This window comes from Haliaeetus leucocephalus, unplaced genomic scaffold (genome assembly GCF_000737465.1).
Source record: "Haliaeetus leucocephalus isolate CR32 unplaced genomic scaffold, Haliaeetus_leucocephalus-4.0 Scaffold656, whole genome shotgun sequence".
Classification (NCBI taxonomy): Eukaryota; Metazoa; Chordata; class Aves; order Accipitriformes; family Accipitridae; genus Haliaeetus; species Haliaeetus leucocephalus.
Genome location: NW_010973092.1, coordinates 3408444 through 3426425, shown reverse-complemented (window position 1 = coordinate 3426425; position 17982 = coordinate 3408444). Strand labels below are relative to the sequence as shown.

Here is a 17982-nt window from a genome sequence, read left to right as displayed (position 1 = left end):
GGCTGGTTGGGGGGGGGGGGGGGGGGGGGGGATGGACAGGGATAGACAGGGAGGGAGTTGTTTGATATGGCTGAGCAAGTAGCATCATCGTGGATCTCGGGGAAAGGATCAAGAAAGAGGGAGTAGAATCAGATGAGGTTGCACAGGATGGTGTGTGGTCCACTACAAAGTCAGGGTCACAGATACTTCAGCAATAGCTTACCTTTGTGAAACTTGAACTGTGAAATTGTAATATTACATGTACTGTTGTCTTACCGACTTGTGTTTTTGTTATGCTACAGTATATTAAAACATTTATTGCTTTACCCTTTTATAGGAATTGATTTAATATGGAAATTTGGGGTATGGTTTATGGACCACTTGTTGGTGGCTTGTTTTCAGGGTGTTATTTTTTCCACTTTCAGCTCTGCTGAAGCTCTTTTGTAGAGGCAAGTATGCTGCTTAAGCAGTTCAGTATATGCCACTGTTAATGCTATGGGATGTGATAAGACTGTAAATGGACTAAGCAGTTCATAACACAGTATTTCATGAGACTTGTTTTGGAACATGGAAATACCAAAATCCCTGCACCAGCATTCCTCCACTGCAGGATTTAAATAGAGATTGTTGTTTTGAAAGTTGACCTGGAACAGTCTTTTTCCATCAGAGTAGCTGTCTGACTTACCTACGTGTTTGGTTGTATGCATATCTGAGTGATTTAATATTTCAGAAACTGAGGAAGCAGCAACTCTGTTGCTGAGAACTATGCCATTTTAATCTCCATCAGCATAAACGCTGCATACCTTTGATGAAAAATGAATGCTGCATTCTTTGTGCAATGCTTCTAGTGCGTTAAGAAAATACAGTGGTAGAAAGCATTCTAATTAAAGAGTAGGGTTTTTATATTGAAGTGCTATAAGCATCTGTAACATTCTCTGTCAAAAGGAGAATTAAGATGGCTAATGCTTCTGATTGTAATAGCGTATTAGAAGAGGCTAAGGCTGTTAAAATACCTTCAAAACATCCGGTGAGTGTCACTGCATTAAAATGAACTTAAGTCAGGCTATCTTAAAATAAATCTACACTTTTAGCGTCTACCACAAGCCAGCAATGACCTATCTTTAGTACTAGGCACGGCATGAGTGGAAACTGTCATATGAGATTGACTTTTGATGTAAATATGTCTGCAGAGTGATTTAACTCTGTTGCTCACGCTGTAATATCTAAAGCTCTGTGTTGTGCAGGGTTCTTAACCACAATTGCATTTTTGCATTTCTTTCTAGTGTTGAATGAAATGTTGAATTTCATGATTCTCCATCGTTATACTACGTGTTGCTGGCACTTTTCTTGTTTGAAGTGGTGACCGTGGTGGGTAGCCTGGACAATGTGCAGGAACAGCGAGACCACTTTTGGGGGTGGGAGTGGGAGTATCAGTCACTGTCCAGCTAGTGGCTTCATGAATAAGGTGGAAACTTGGACACAGCAGCATGTTTCTTAATAGCTTGGCTCACGTGAATACCCAGCATTTAATATAGTGTTTAGATTTTAACTTGAAATGTTTCTTTCCTAACCTTTTAAAATCTAATACTCTTTCAGATTATGATGAATTTTTTCCAGTGTCTGAGAATACTTCTTTGCTTAGCAGAACCCCCCCAAAAATGAGCATGCTGCTTTAGTTGTCAGGTTAGGTTTGAGAAAGTTAAGAAAAGTGACCCTAAAATGAATGTGGTGTTGCTCTTCCATCTGTCTCTCAAACTGGTGTATGCTTCAGAATATTTTGGATTCAGTGTAGCCTGTGCATAGGTAGTATTTGGTGCCATTTCTGCAAGTCTTATAGACACCTTGGGTTATGAAATAGAATATAGTTTTTACATATTCTCTTGTCATTCTGGTAATGAGGTAAAAAAGGGATCCTTTTTGAATAGGAACATTGGTGGTTGAAAGGCATGGAAATCTTTGTAGTTAGTTAACTTGTGAACTTGTTACTATTTATATTTATAATACTCTCTTGATTTAGAAAATTATTGTGGCATGTGTTTGGTGACTGCTCTGAGAACAAAGTGTAACAACTGGCAGTGTGATGGTACGACTAAGGAATTCTTGTGTTATTTCAAAATTACCTTTCTGATGCTATATTTAGCTTGTGCTTCTTCATACAAATTGCCTTTGTCTGCAACTTTTATGTACACAATTTTGTGGGAAAAATGGTGTTGACAAAGTTGTTTTCCTGCTTTGGTTTATAAAGACACAACTTGCTGTTTTTGCTGATGCCACTGGATGTTAGATATGTTCTTGCTTCTGCTTCATGTAGGACTCTCTGCCTTTGCGTTCAAAGACGTATGTGTAGATGGGTGGCAAACGGTCTTCTGAAGCAAGACGTCAGAAGTGTAGAACTCCTTGGGAGCTTTTGCTAGCTGATACGGTTGTGCTTACCTCCTCGAGGGAGAGTCTTGGTTTTGGCCATGTCTGAGTTCAAGCTTTTGGAGGGTTGGAGATAAGACATTGGTGTGATTTTTTTAGATTTAATTTTCTCAAATACTTAGGAACTTATTCAGTTCCAGCAGTGATGATCATTGTTTTATGCTTCACAGAACCATTTTTGTAGAAAGTCTGAAGTTTTTCTTATGCCGGAAATTAATTCTGAAATACCCTCCTCAAGGAGGGGAAAAAAACACCATACCAAATTTCTGCTACTAATACAGGGTTGCATAAAGCAAAATCTTATTTTAAGTAAAGATAAACTCTTCTCTCAAGCGCTTCAGACAAGGAAGGGACAAGATTTCATAAAGAGAGCAGCTTGTCAAGAGCTGGAAGTGGTAGAGCATATTTTGAATAAAATGACTGTTCATAGACAAATTCACAATTTATGTGTTTTTTGTTTTATAGGCTAAAGAAATTTTGACAAAAGAATCTAATGTACAAGAAGTGCGATGTCCAGTCACAGTCTGTGGAGATGTCCATGGACAATTTCACGACCTCATGGAACTTTTCAGAATTGGAGGCAAATCACCGGACACAAACTATTTGTTTATGGGGGACTATGTTGACAGAGGCTATTATTCAGTTGAAACAGTCACATTGCTTGTAGCTCTTAAGGTAACTTTTCTTCTCAGCTGTACAATTCTGTATAAAACATATGTAATTACTATCCTGACTACACTTAATATCTATTATGATTTGCACTACATTGGTATTATTGGTACAAAAACTGAAATGTCGGCTGTCTTAGTTTTCTGAGATACTTCTGAAATAAAATTGATGTTCAGATGCAAGCCTGAACTTTTTCTAAAATTAGTGCTGTATTTATTTTTTACTTGCCTAAGTAGCAATATTTAAGAATTTGCTTGGAGAGATCAGCTTAATGCACAGGTATAGTGAAGTCCACTAGTCACAATGAATAAAATTTGTAATTAATTTCAAAAGTATTTGCCAGCTGAAGATTTGAATGAATTAGCCGTTCTTTTCTCAAATGTTATAATTGAATCTTCATCTTAAAGGGCTTGGTTTTCATTGCTTTATTATATGACGGGTGGTGAGGGGTGCAAATTCTGTGTTTTGGGAAGACAGGCGTATTTTGATGTCTCTAAAATAAACTGTTATGTTTAGGTCCGTTACCGTGAACGTATCACAATTCTTCGAGGGAACCATGAAAGCAGGCAAATCACACAAGTATATGGTTTCTATGATGAATGTTTAAGAAAATACGGAAATGCAAATGTTTGGAAATACTTTACAGACCTTTTTGATTACCTGCCTCTAACTGCCTTGGTTGATGGCCAGGTATGTTGATATTGACAAGTTAAATGTTACTAGTTGTAAAGGGAGCTATTAGCACTGTATTCTATCAGCTCTCAGCTTTAAAGGAATCTCTTGCAGATTTTCTCCTAGTCATTTATACTAAACAATTATAATTGCACTGATATAATTAGTGTAAATGAATGAGATAAACTTCATGTATCTAACTCTTCCAGATTTTCTGTCTACATGGTGGCCTCTCTCCATCAATAGATACACTGGATCACATCAGAGCACTTGATCGCTTGCAGGAAGTTCCCCATGAGGTACTGAAAAATAATTCTCAACTTGTGGGATTCATGATTCAGCATATATTGGGTATTTGAGTACACAGGCCAAAAATTAAATTCAGAGCAACTGAGCAATATGAAAGTGCCTGTCTTCCTGTTCTAGTTTTTTGAAGGGAAAGTAAGGGGTGTGTTCTTGCCTGAAGAAACAAACATATTTTAGTGTGACTCGAATCTCAACAGGTATGACCTAATGATCTCAGAGGTGAGAACTACTTCTGTGAAAATTCTTCATTCAGGCTAACTTCTTGGTAGTATTTCAAGTGTTAACTGCATGAGCTGTTGTAGTTGGTAGGCATTTTTTTTTTAAGTCTTAAAGAGATGCTGCAACAAGCTGTGCAGGGATGGTGTGTGTGCGCAGGCTTTTTGTGGTTTTGTTTGGTTTTGGTTTTGTGCACTTAGGTTCTGAAACATCTTCTACATCTCTTACAGGGTCCAATGTGTGACTTGCTATGGTCAGATCCAGATGATCGTGGTGGCTGGGGCATCTCTCCTCGAGGTGCAGGTTATACATTTGGACAGGATATTTCAGAAACCTTTAACCATGCTAATGGCCTTACGTTGGTTTCAAGAGCTCATCAGTTGGTAATGGAGGTAAGTGGGATAGTCTGTGTGTTTAAAACTGTTGATTGCATAGTTTGGCCATTAATACCATACTCTGTGTGTCAGGGATGCGCATATACTGCTTTGACAACTGATGATCAAGCTGAGAGTCTTCCAGAAACTCTATTTTGACAGTGTTCATGTGCTACTAAAGGAGTTTCTCAATTTGACAGTGGAGTAACCTTTATTTTGGCTTTTTTTCCCTGAAAATTTACAGTAACATCCCAAAACAGACTTCAGCAGTAGATGTGGTATTGCATTTCTGTGTAGATAAAATGATTCTTAAACATAAATGCTGAGTCCCTCGATAAGAAAATGCACACAAAGGTGTGCCTTGAAAAAATAGGTATTTTTCTGTTTTACCTTGGATGTGTGTTTTTGTTCTTAGTCTCTAGTTATCCTTGGCAGTTACGATTTTTAAATGTGTGTCTGGATTCTGGTTTTGCTGATCAGTGCTGAAGATTCAGAATAGATTGTGTACTTCAGAATTGCCGTTTTAATTTTTAACGCTAACACAATGGAGAACTCTTGCAGTTTTTTTAAAATATGCTTAGCTCACGCTTACTAGTAAGAAGCAACATATGAAAGCCAAAATTCCTTTTTACTTTCTTTTCTCTCAAGAAGACAAAGATATAGCCTTAATCTTATTTAAAATGACACTACAAATGCCACTTTGGGTTTTGTGCATTAAAAATTCAGTTATTAGTCAGATGGTTATATGGGGTACAACAAATGAACTTGGAGGTCATAATTGTTTTTATTTTTCCCTCCCCAGGGGTACAACTGGTGCCATGATCGGAACGTAGTAACAATTTTCAGTGCTCCAAACTATTGTTACCGTTGTGGCAACCAGGCTGCAATTATGGAACTTGATGATACTCTAAAATACTCCTTGTAAGTATCTTTAAAAATGAGAATTACATTGCCCATGATTTTAAGATAGTTGCTGTAGCAAGATACCACTTAATTATTGTGTTAAGGTATGGTTTTTTTCCCCTATACACTCTTGGGAGTTAAAGTGAGTGTGGAATTGTTGGATTAGTCGCATCATAAGTCTTGGGGTCACATATCTGTAACAGTCATTGTTGACATCTTGTCTGTCAGATTAAAGTCAGATGACTCCTTTTTGTTTGGTATAACTGGAGTTCAATGAAATACTATAGAGGTATGCGATTTGAGAATAGGAGTACTCTGTCACATCTGAGGTAATGCCCTCCTGTCAGTTGAGGGCAAGAGTCTTTCAGAATCTTTGAATTCTTCAGATGTTAGGATGTCAGCTTTTTTAATGAGGTTTCTAATTAACTACCTCAGCAGCAACTTTACTAGTAAATGAGGCAAAAGCATTGTGTAAACTGCCCCCTTTGACAATTACTGGAGACTTTAACTTTCTAAATATATACTAATGTTTGACCAGTTTGAGTCTTAAAAGCTAAGATTCATTTCTCTCCAGTCCTTCGTAGTAATCATAAGAGGGGTGTAAAATATGGGGGTGATAAATACATACTAATAGAAGGAGTAGAAGAAGTTGAACAGTTGTTCTGGAAGACTTTAATCAGTTGAAAAAACTTGAAAAGACTTACCTGTGTTAAAGACCACTGCTACTGTAAATCAAATATAAAACATACCTGCATGTAAACTGAACTCTTGCGGTTTCATTAATATCTACGCTTTTCAGTTTGCAGTTTGATCCAGCACCACGTAGAGGTGAACCGCATGTTACTCGTCGCACCCCAGACTACTTCCTGTAAAGAGATTTTAGACCTGTACAGTATTGCCATGAACCATATGTTGACCTAAAGAAAATGGGAAGAGCAACAGTAACTCCAAAGTGTCAGAAAATATTTAACATTCAAACTTGTTTTCACATGGACCAAAAGACGTGCCATATTCAAATACAAAGCCTCTTGTCGTCAACAACTGTGACCACTTTAGAATGAACCAGTTCATTGCATGCTGAAGCAACATTGTTGGTCAAGAAACCAGTTTCTGGCATAGCGCTATTTGTAGTTACTTTTGCTTTCTCTGAGAGACTGCAAATAATAAGATGTAGACATTAACACCTCGTGAATACATTTAACTTTCCATTTAGCTATAGCTTTATTCAGCATGACTGTAGATAAGGGTAGCAGCAAACAATCATTGAAGCTTAAAGAACATTTTTAAAATAAGTACCAAGGCCTCATATTTGTTCTGAAACTGTTTGTTTGTTTTATTTTCAGGGAATACTGTTTAATTTAATTGTATTGATTTTTTTTTTTTGTCTGCACTCGGTTCCCTTTTCCACTCTTTGCCCTACCATATTGTCCCTTGTAATTGTCCAAGGATAGTGAATTACTTTGAACAGAACTGTTTTTTTCTGTAAAACAATGTTACTGCAGGACAGAGCTGCAGTGTTTTTCATAATAAACTTGTGAACTAAGTATGGAAAAATGTCAAATCCTAATTGCATCTCAGGTCAACTGTGGTTTAATAAAGTAACATGTAGCTGGATGGGTTTTATAAACTTGCATAGAAATTTCCACCTTAAATAACTAAAACTGAGGTGATTGGAGTGTGCTGGAAAACTGACCTTTTGAATTCTGTCCCAGGGAGGTGCCTGGTCATATGTCATCATGCAGCTGAGAACAGAGCTTGCTTATTACTGACATGTTGCTCTCTTTCCCTCTCGGTGCTCTACTGAAATATTTGAAAATGGAAGAATATAGGATCACTTAATTGATTGAGTGTGGCTTTTTTTCAAGTGTAAATCTAAGTTTGAGTAATTTACAATGTAGGTGCTAATACTTAAAATCATTTTCTGAAAAACTAAGAATAAAACCAGTTTTCTAAATATTAAAGGAAATAACTTGAAATTTAGTACTACGTGTATTGCCCAAACTTCCATTCTGAAAATGGTGGTATGTGTTTTATGTTAACTTCTGTTAAAATATTTCCTTTCTACTAATTTGTTTCAGAATTTGAATCCTGATTTGATTATTTTGTTCAAAACAAATTTAAATTTTATGCCTTCTTAAGGCTTGTGCTTGAAACTTACTGGGCATATCTTAAAAAGACACACCTGGGTCTTGTTTTAATAGAGGGTTCTTAATTTTCATATTGTTTAAGAGACTTTAAATTCCTTGAGCACAATGTAGATTCTGTAACACTATAGAGGATTTTTTTTTTAACACTGCTTGCTTCTAAGGGAGAGTACAGGGATTTTGCAAATGTCCAACTTACCTGGAGGCCTAGTTCTAGGGAAAGGCCTAGTCTTGCTTTTCTGCTGGAGGACCGCTTAATTCTCTAACTAGCAAAGAAGGTGCTGCATTTCACCAAGCATTACTTCATCCCTTTTCTGAAAGGCTTGAGTGGTTGCTTTTTTCTTCACCAAAAATTCAGACTTGTCCCGTAGGTTGGGTTCCAAATGGTTTCTGGAGAGCGCTCAGTCTTCTGCAGTTTGATCTGTTACAGGAAGAAGTGCATACTAAAAATAAGTGCATCTGAAGTGTCTTTTTTTAGTGTATCAGGAACTTTTGCTTTGATCACTATTAAAAAACCAAAATCCTTTGCTGTAGAGAGTAGTTCACTTTAAATTCCTTTCACTTGCCATTCTCTGTAAATGTTTTTGTAGACAGAACTTTGTGTCTTAATTAATTGACACCATTCCTTCAAGAGTAATGACTTTGCCCTATTTTCTGTTTTCCCTGTTACTTTAATTGGTGTGACTCATCTCCTGCTCTGGGGGGGAGCAGTCAGTCCATTTGTTCAGTTTCTGTATACAAATGCAAGCAGTTGTTAGTAAAAAGTCAATGGAAGATGTTAAAAGTCACTCCAGTTTTTGTATTTTTCCCCCGTAACTGCACTGTGACTGCCTGTTTGAAGATTGCATTGAGACTAATCACTTTGTGAACAAAAAATTGTTACTCTGATGGAGATTGGCCACCAGCAGTATTAACCAGCTAAAGGCATGTTTGAAAGATTCAAGAGAAGAAAACTTCAAATATAAATAATTACTGTCTGATTTAGTGGTAGCTGATTGATTAGTTCACCTGAGCAAAACTTCCTTCACTTCAGACTGTGATGATGCTGAGCATAACTCGGATTTGTACTTCCGCTGGAGATCAGTGTTGATGTTTCCTCCTTCAATACACAGACTGGTGAATTCCATGAAACGTGAACTAGGAGTAGCTGGAAATCCCACAGTGTGGTAGTTCAGTATTTTTTTAAGCAGGATAGTTAAACCCAGTGTTCAGTGAGGAGGGCTGACAGTGGGGTTTAACTTGTCAGAAGGCAGTCGTGAATGAAACTCGACACTTTTCTACAAACTGCTCTAAAAACTTCCCCTTTTTTCTTCTGTTTCTCAGAATTTGGGTAGCATCAGTAGAATCTGTTGTTGGACAGATGGGGGAGGGTTTTGAGCTTTCCGTATTGTGTTTTACTTAAGTCGCACTTAATGATGTCCTATCATTTGGCCATTTCTCTGAATTTGTATATCAGACTGAAGTCGGCACCATTCCTTTGTGGAGGCCTGTCCTTCTGAACTAAGGGGTCATTAAGTCAAAAACAAGAGGCAAAATTGCACTCCTACCCAAGGAAATATTCAGTAACTTTTGGTTTTGAAAGGAAAAATGAGACCGATTTGAAGTGTATAGATTTGCCAGGTTTTTTCCCCTTCACACTCTTTCTATGCCTTCTGCCAGTTCCCGTGTATTGCTCTCTCCTCTCCTCCCACGGCCCACTCTCTGCCAATGGCCTCCTGGCTGGCCATCCCCGATGGCAGAGCTGCGCTGGTGCACCTCTTCTGCAGCACCCTGGGGAACGGGGCTGGGTGCTGCAGCAGCCCCAGCTCTGCTGGTGACTGACAAGGAGTGCTGCATGTGTAGGTGGATGTTTTCTCCAAGGTAAGCCAGTGCATGTATTTGTCGGCTTGTGCTCGTGTCAGATTGTTTCCAGCTGCTGACATTTGCATACATGTTCAGTATCCCTGCTTCAAATGCTTGGGCAGCATTACCTATTTTAGAACTTCTGATAATAGCCCAGAAGGATACTTGACACACGGGCAAGTGAAGAGAGACAGAGCTAGTTATCTTGTTCTTCCCCGTGTGTCTGGATGATAATGGAATAAATTCTGTCTTGGGGAAGAAGGTGGTGAGTGGACATACTGCTGATGAAAGCTTTTGACATTTCATCTGCCTGGTTAGTATCAGAAGTCCATCTGGAAATGTTAGTAGAGAAAAGATTTCTGAGAGTTGCTGATACCTGCCAATCCATGCTTCCACATTTCACTTTTTTATAGTGGTAAATTTAAACGCTGAAAGTCATTTTCATAAAGTAATTGTGCGTTAAGAGCCTGAGACAAAGTCTTTGCTCTGGCAATTTAGAAATTCAGCCTGAATCTTAAAGGCAAAGGATTTCCTCATGTATAATACAAACCCAAAACTGTTACGCAAGTGCCAGGTTTATTTTGGGCCTTTTTTCATAGTTTGGTAAACACATTCCTCTGTTTTTTCCCCTCTCACCCCTTCATTTCTGCGGCAATACTGGAGTGCAGTTCCTGCTGTCTGAGGAGCTGTGACCTAAGGAGCAGGAGGGGGCTGAAGGATAAAAGTGCTTGTTCATTTAGGAAAAGTGGTCTGTAAGAAGAGCTAAGTGTGATCAAAGCACAATTTTGAATTTAAAGTTAAATGCTGCTCCAAATTCAATTAATTGAAGGTGTGGCTCCACTCTCACCACTTCCTTATGCACCTGTCACACACTCATTTATTACTTACTCTAATTGTTTCTTGTTTTGTCTCTATGCTGAGTGCTCGTGGAAACTCAAGATCTGTTTTAGGGGTTTTTGCATAGGTTAAAGCAAAGTTTTACCAAGAGAAATGGCTTTTTAGTATTCCGTGGTTTTTGCAACCATATGCATGGTTTATATGAGCTTAGATTTTGGAGCAAAATGTTGGCAAGCAATGGTTTTTGAAGTCCTGTAGAATGTGTAGGGTGCCTTCTGTGCACTACAGCAATCGCTACGTGGAGTATTAGTTCCCTGCAAGTTCCAGGAGAAAGTTGGAAACAGGTAAAGTGTTAAGTAAAAAATTACACTGGACTGTAGAAATCTTTCAGTACTCGTGAATACACTAAAAAAGCCCTGCAGAGTAAGCAGTTCATGAGTCATCATACTGTGGTTTTTAAAGAAGTTATTTCAGTGCTCTAATTCATTTGGCTCTACTCCTTCTGGATGAGAATAAAGGCAAGCTGCTCTATTGAGCAAGGGACCAGAGTTCTTTGGCATATATACAGGAAAAAAAGGCTGAAGCATCACTTTTGGTTTTAAATTAAGCAGTGCTGCATGTTTCAGCCTTTGAAAACCTGTGCTGTGGCTTAAAAGCTTTATTCTTGAAGATGGGTTGAACTACAGCTCCTGATCTCTTAATTGCTCTACGGTGAACAGAACTGCTTTTGGATGAAGATTTAAACTGATTGCTGCTGGTGTATAAAACATTAAGCACTAATAGTACCTAAATACTGTATATACATAATTAGCCAACATATAAAACCAGGTTGGACATAACAGCTTTTAGAATAGGAGGGCACTGTAGCACTGGAACAGGTTAACTGGTAAGGCTGCAGAATAGCTAGTCTTGGAAGTTTTCAGGACAGGGCTAGGGAAAGCCACAGCTGAGCTGGCACTGGGGCTAGTGCTGCTTCAGGGGGGAGGGTGAGGTCCTTTCCAGATGACATTTCTGTGTTTAAAACAGCATCTTAACTCGGTTACGGTACGCAAGACTTGGGATTGGTGGTTATCCCGTTAGCTCGTTCATCAAACTGCTGTGAAGCTGTCAAGACTTTGGTTGTAGTTTGCAAAACATCAGCAAAAAAAAAAAAAAAAAAAAGGGGGGGGGGGGGGGATGTTCCAATAGCTTCAAACCAGTATTCGTTCATATTTCCTGACCTTGCCAATGGCTGCATCATGCCACCTTACGCTGCCCTGGGACTGGTGATGGAAGAGGAGCAGCACGATTAGATGAGTATCCTGGATGAAAACTTGCAGGCAGGTGCTTCTGATGAGAAGACTGTCTGGTTTGCAGATGCTTGTATCATTGCATAGGGCTGTATAAATCAAACTAAACCTTTGCTATTTGGTTTTCTTGTTGACTTCTGCATTCATCTTCCTCATCAGATTTCCCCCAAACACAACTGGTTTCTTTGGAGGGGTGTGGTTTTGGCTTTTTTAAAAATTTTCATTAAATATATAAACTGTTTTCTGGATCATGCTTTTGAAAACAAAAGTGCTGAACTGTCAAAGGGGAATGTACTGTTTAAACTGATAACTGTGTGATCAATTGGGCTGAAAGGCTTTTACCCTGGCTCCCAACTGCCTTTATTTTTCTGGCAGTTTGAAAAAACACCCACCACCACCCTGCCTAACCATAAAACCTGTTGTGAAAGCCCCTTCTTTATGGTAGCCGTCAGTGCGAGAGTGGCTAGTCACTGCTGCTCTCTTCTGCCTCCTTGTTTTCTAAAGAAAAAGGGGGGGCCCTGGAGGAGCCTTGTCTGAGAGGATCCTACGGTGCTCATTCCACGCTTGACCCACTTTGCAGGCAGCTTCGCTCCTTTTCCAGCGCCACGTTTGTCCTCGGGGAAGAGGAACGCAGCTCGCCGCTGCTGAAGCAGGGACCCCTGCCCAGGAGAGGGGGTGCCGTGGCTCCCTGGGAGCCTGTTCTCCTTTCTTCCCCCTCTCAAAGAAAGGCTGGTGATGGGTTCTGTGTTGTGTCTGGTCGTGAGTTTATCTAGCTTTAGCTCAGCCATCTCAAAATGTTACTGGACTGTCCCTTTTTCCCTGCAATCTCTTTAAAAATGGTTCGAATTAGCCTGACTTCTGAAACAAACAGTATTTATTCCCATTGACTTTGAAACCTCAAAGCAACTGTTCTTTACCGTCTGTGGCATCAGAACCAGTCCAGAATCTGTTTTTTGGACTGTGAACAGCTCCAAGTTTGAAGACTGGTGCCACGCAACCCTTTAGAGCCAGCCCAGTTCACTTACTCGCACGCTTGGTTATGAAGGATATTCAGGATTTTATCCCTTGCCACTGAAAGCCGCTCTTTAGGCTGTTTAAAGCAAGTCTACTCTTTCACTCAGCGCACAGAGTACAGACGAGTGCACCGATTTGGGGATGAGCCTTGCTGACCGCTCCCCACCGCCTCCCGTCCCTCGGAGGGAGCCCCGGCGCCACCGCGTGGCTGCGTCCCGCGTGTCCCCGCCGGGACCGTGACCAGCAGGACCGTGACTGGTATGATGTGAGCCCTCAGGACCGTGACCCCTGGGACTGTGACCAGCAGGACCGTGACCGGAGCGCCATGACCGGCAGGGCAGTGACCGGTGTGCCGTGACTGGCGTGCTGTGAACTGGCAGGGTTGTGGAGCCATTTGGCTGTCGGTAAGGCTCAGGTACACGCTCTCTGTAATTTGGCAGCCTCAACAGGCTGGAGGTGGGTGACTCTCACCCGGCAGCATCTTCTTCAGTGTGAACGCAGCTGCAGCAACCACAGGACCCAAGCTTGGCTCCTTCGGAGCAGTCCAAATGGCTTCAAAGGATGCTAGGGCACAACCAGTACAAAAATTGGTCTGTTAAGTACGTGGAGGTGAGGTGAGGATGAGGTTAGGAAGTAGATGCCGCATAATGCGCTTGAGGTAGGTGTGTTTCTATTTTTAATCTCCCCCCCCCCATCTTTAGTCTTCTAAACTCTCTTGAATCCCTGTAGTTATGTAAGGGAAATATGACTGTTGTTAGAGGAAGAAACAGAAGCTGATAAAGAAAAAACAGTTGGTGTCTGCTTGACAGGATTTGGGAATTGAGTTTTGTCAGTCTATCGGTGTTAATTGGACTCTCATCCAACCAGTGGGCTCTGCCACCCACTCTCTTGCGTTGCTGGGCTACAGCTTGGATGAAAAGCGACACCTTCTCAAGGATGCTCCTGTAATACGAGTTTTGATGAAGTGGAAATGCAATAATTACCTTTTTCCAGAGTTGTATTGAGAACAAATTTTCCTCTTCTGCTGCTGTGCTGTTGCAAGATTGCTTTAAACAACAGTGGCACAGGCCTTTGAGCTCAGCAATGTCTTTCTACCATCCATCTCATGTGAATAATTCTGATGTTTTCTGGTTTTACACTGAACCAGTCAGTTCAATTTTTTTTTTTTAACTTGTTGATGCAGCTACTTGTTTTAAAAAATGTTGTTCATCTTTTGGATTCCTGAAAACAGGCGGATTTTTGCAGCAAGTCTCATCCTCCCCTGCACATAGGGGGGATGTTCCTGTTCAGACTGGATGGTCACACCTAATTTTCCAGCAAACCATACCTGTCTCTCTCTGCTAGAACAGCTGTGCTCTCGAGACCCTCGAGTCCAGCCCTTGCTGGCCGCCCATCCCTGCGGTTCAGGGACTCCAGGCTGAGTTTTGTGAAGTTTCCCAACTTGTCGATGGAGCAAAGCTGAGCTCTTTCAAGCCTGGTTCTCATTAGGCTTTGGCACTCCCACGTCACGCTTGTGGTATTGAAAAATAATCAGTGTGTTATCTCTGTAGTCTCTAAATTGCCACTGGCAGAAAAAACCCAAACAACCAGTTTCTCTGTAAAAGTGGAGAATGTGAGGTATTTTGAGGGGTGGGGGGCACAGTAAGTTTTGCCTGACAGAAATAGGAAGAGAATCCAAGGTTGTGGAGCAGATGCAGTGCTGTGTCCGGGAGGCTGCTCTCTAATGTTCAGCGTGTTCAAATCCCCTTCCCCCTGCGGCTGCGTCGCTGCTCCACTGGCTTTGCCCGCAGCCCAGAGATGCTGCAAGTATGTAGGTCAGAGCTCTTCTGGATCTGGTAAGCGTTAAATCAAGCTTGCGCTGATCTTGGTTGCTCCAATCTTTTCAGGTATTTGCTTTAGTGTTCAGCTTCCCCCTTCCTCCTCTGGGTTCTCAGTGGTAAAAGGCCCTTAATTGTAATTTATCTGTGGCTCATACATGGTGCCGTTATCTTTATGGCTCAGGGTAGCAATCCTTAGGTTTAGGATTATTTGCATTGCAATGATTACCTATGTGCGTAACAATTGAAATTGGGCCACCCATTTTTTGAAAAATCTTGGTCTTTGCCTTGCAGCTTTAGTGAAGTATGGGTCTTTTGTGTTATTAATACTGACTTACTCGCAGGACTTTGGCTATCGACGCTGCAGCAGCTGCTTTTTCACCACAGATAACAGAAAGCATCTGGACTAGCTGGGGAGGTTCATTGTATGATATGTAGGGCACAGTGGGAGGTGGCCGTTGTGTGATTAGAGTCTATCTGTGACAGCCGTCTGCTGCTTTTTTTGGGTGTGGGGTGTTTTTGTTGTTTTAACTTCCCCAGACTTCTAATTCAACAGCTAAATTCAAAGTCCATCGTGGACTGAATTATCTCCTTTAGAAAGCTGTAGACAGCTGTATCAAGTATAAAGCTCATCAATAGTATCATTTTAAATTAAATTCATACACAGACCATAATTAAGCATGGAACTTAGCTTTCTGCCTGTTCCTAGATGTTATTAGACTTGTGTAGAGAGCAAACCCCACCCCCCTCCCCCCTCTGCTGAGCCTAATTTGCAGTCTGAGAGCTTGTGCTCACTGATCACAAGCCAGATCAGAAACCTTGGTCTTTGGCAACATCGGGAAAGGGGATTTAGGATTTGCAGATATGTTTTCCACAGACCACCTTCTGTCATCATCTGATCCTCTAAACCAAGGACTTTTAATATAAAATAAAAAAAGCACATGTGAGGAAAATGAAGGCAGTGGTGTTTCTTTTTTAGTGCAGTGAATGTGGTTCTCAGCATTGGAGTACGAGATGGAGTGACTGAGGAGGAAAGAGGTAAATGTGATGATGGTACAATCAAAAGGTCACATTAGGCATAGTTTGGAGGCTTCGCACATCTACATGTTTTTTATATATATAAAATACGATAATTAGGTCCTAATGAATGGTGAACAAACAGCTTATCTGGTGACTAATACCAGGAACTTTGAGAAACCTCCGTTAGCATCAAAGTCTGCTGTATAAGCATCACCTGACATCTTTGGATGCTTACCCAGCTGTTACGAAGAGTTCACTGAAGCGCATGTTCCAGAAGCACACAGTGATTCAGGCTGGACAGGAGTGCTGAGGTCCTCTAGACCACACTCTGAATTTAGAACCATCTTCAAAGTCAGATCATGTTGCTCAGAGTCATCTTCAAGTGTGTGCTGTAACCAACAAGCTGCTCAGCATCCTAAAGCCTGTGAAACAAGATTCCCAAGTTAGGCAGTTGTCTCCAACAGTCCTCTGGAATTCGTACAGAAACCTATTTAAGTGATACGACCTGATGTAGAATAGTCTTACTGTCATCTGAGTTCTAAGAGGTTCTTCCTGGCTGAGAATCTGTATTTGAGTCTTCCATCTCTCCAGAGAGTCAGCCCTAACCAACAGACTATTTAGTATACTAAATACTTCTAATATTTGCAGTCTCACTGCTTATGTCACTCAGGTAGAAAACTAAGGAACTAAAGAAGACTTGATACTTCTGTCGCTATGGTACTGTCCTGCACTGTGGACTCTGAAATGAGCAAAGCAGCCTTCTGAACTTAGAATTGCTCAATCTCAGGAAAAGTCTTTTTGTTAGAAGGTATTTTCTAGTGGGTATGACTGTCATTTGTTCAATAAGGTGTGTGGTGCACAGCCTGGGACCCTCTGGGACCCCAAAGAAAGGGAAAGCCGTGACTTACACTGTACTCGTGCTCTGCAGTGCAATGCTGTTGCAGGTACCAGTCTGCTTACAAGTAGCCTGGCTCTGCCTGCACTGAAGTGCTGTGAAAACATACTTCATTTCTAAAAACATTTTAAATTAAGACTTGAACTAAAGCAAATTGTCATCATCATGGGTTGTCACTGTGTAAATATCTTACCTACTTAAAAGCCACTTTGCCACGGAGAGCTGATGCAAAACCGGGCTCAACAGCATAGCATGGAATCAGTGCTGCGTGTCATGGCACAACACAGCACCCCAAACACCTCGTGGGTCCTTTGGTGGACTCATACCCTGGTCTGCCTTCCTCACTGAGCAAAAACCTTCAGAACTTTTTTCTTCTGAAAACCTAATGCCTGTCGCTATCTAGCACATACTCTTGAACTTGCAGGAGATGTTACCTGCCCTGGGGTACAGCAATCAGGTGGGGGTTGTGCTAACGCAGCACTGCTTTGGCTGCATTTTGGTGGTTCCTAGCTGCTAGTTTGCTCCTCTGGCCTGGTGGCTCCTTGAGCAGCGGGTGTCTGGAGATGCTTTAATGGGGTCCAGCCGTGGGCAGAGCTGTACCTGCCCAAAATTCCTGGTGGGGTCCAGGGTAGGTGTTCAGTGATTGCTAGTTAGACCTAAACCTGTTTCTAGCACCGTGAACTGTCCTGAGCTGTTGCTCATGTATCGCCGCTTGAAGAGAGCAACCTGTTGCCCTAACAATTTGAAATTAGCCTGTTTTTCAGTGCAGTTTTTTAGTTAAAATGTTTTCTGCTGCCTGAGTAGCCACCGAAGGCCGTATTTTGATGTATTTACATGCGAGACGCTACCACAAAGAGAAGCAGCCTTGCCCAACTCCTCGCTTCAGGTACCCCCTTGGGGGGTACCAGCACTCCCCGGGCCTTGGGCTTTCTCCCCGTGAAACCCCACTAGAAAGAAAACACCCAACGTGGGCTTTTTGTGACCAGCCTGCCTTACTCTGAATTACCGTTTTTAAAGCACACACGATGACACCCGTGCCCGCGGGCCGGTTGTTTCCCTGGTTTGTTTCCAGATACCACAAGGCCGCACCTCCACCCTTCGCCATCGCGGGTGCTTTCCACAGGGACGCTCCGCTCCCCCTCACAGGGGGCAGCGGCACCGGGCTGCACCCAACCCCCTTCCCCGGCCTGGGGTCTCCCCGGTCCGGGGTCTCTCCCCCCCCCCGCAGCACCGGGCCCGGGCCGAGGCCGCGGCGGCCCCTCAGGACCCGGGGGGGGGGGGAGAGGGGGCGCCGCAGCCGTTGGCCCGCGCGAGGCGCCCCCGCCCATTGTGCCGTTCCCGGGGTCGCCCGCGCCGTTGCCTGAAAGACCCGAACGGCCGCCTCTCCATTCCCTCACCTCCTCACCTCGCGGAGGAGGTGCGGATCCGTTTCTTTCTTTTTTTTTTTTTTTTTCCCTGTCGTTTGGGAGCCCGGGGGTGGCGTGTTTTGTTCAGGCGTTCGCGCCGGGCAGCCCGGCGGTTGCGAGGCAGCGAGAGGCGGGTCCTTCCCCCGCCCTCCTCCCGTTCCCCTCTTCCCCCAACCCC

At 42.1% G+C, this 17982-nt stretch overlaps 1 protein-coding gene and 1 long non-coding RNA gene across 2 annotated transcripts; one reads left to right on the top strand and one right to left on the bottom strand.

Annotated features, from left to right (window-relative positions):
* Nucleotides 1-2825: 2825 nt before the first annotated feature.
* On the top strand, nt 2826-7094 carry PPP2CA (protein phosphatase 2, catalytic subunit, alpha isozyme). The gene is made up of 6 exons (XM_010578846.1): nt 2826-3075; nt 3586-3759; nt 3951-4040; nt 4494-4655; nt 5440-5558; nt 6340-7094. The coding sequence occupies exons 1-6, from the start codon at nt 2959-2961 to the stop codon at nt 6410-6412; spliced, it is 735 nt and encodes a 244-aa protein (XP_010577148.1). The 5' UTR covers nt 2826-2958; the 3' UTR covers nt 6413-7094.
* Nucleotides 6883-16159, bottom strand: LOC104838851. The gene is made up of 3 exons (XR_775111.1): nt 15739-16159; nt 7884-8105; nt 6883-7340 (listed from the first exon to the last, which is right to left on the bottom strand). It is a non-coding gene; the product is annotated as an uncharacterized LOC104838851 (long non-coding RNA).
* Nucleotides 16160-17982: the final 1823 nt, after the last annotated feature.

Excerpts from the sequence above, each read along its gene's own strand:
- PPP2CA (XM_010578846.1), top strand. The coding sequence starts at position 2,959 with ATGGAACTTTTCAGAATTGGAGGCAAATCACCGGACACAAACTATTTG. Across the intron at positions 4,041-4,493 it reads TGCAGGAAGTTCCCCATGAG|GGTCCAATGTGTGACTTGCT; the intron begins GTACTGAAAAAT and ends CATCTCTTACAG. Across the intron at positions 5,559-6,339 it reads GATACTCTAAAATACTCCTT|TTTGCAGTTTGATCCAGCAC; the intron begins GTAAGTATCTTT and ends TACGCTTTTCAG.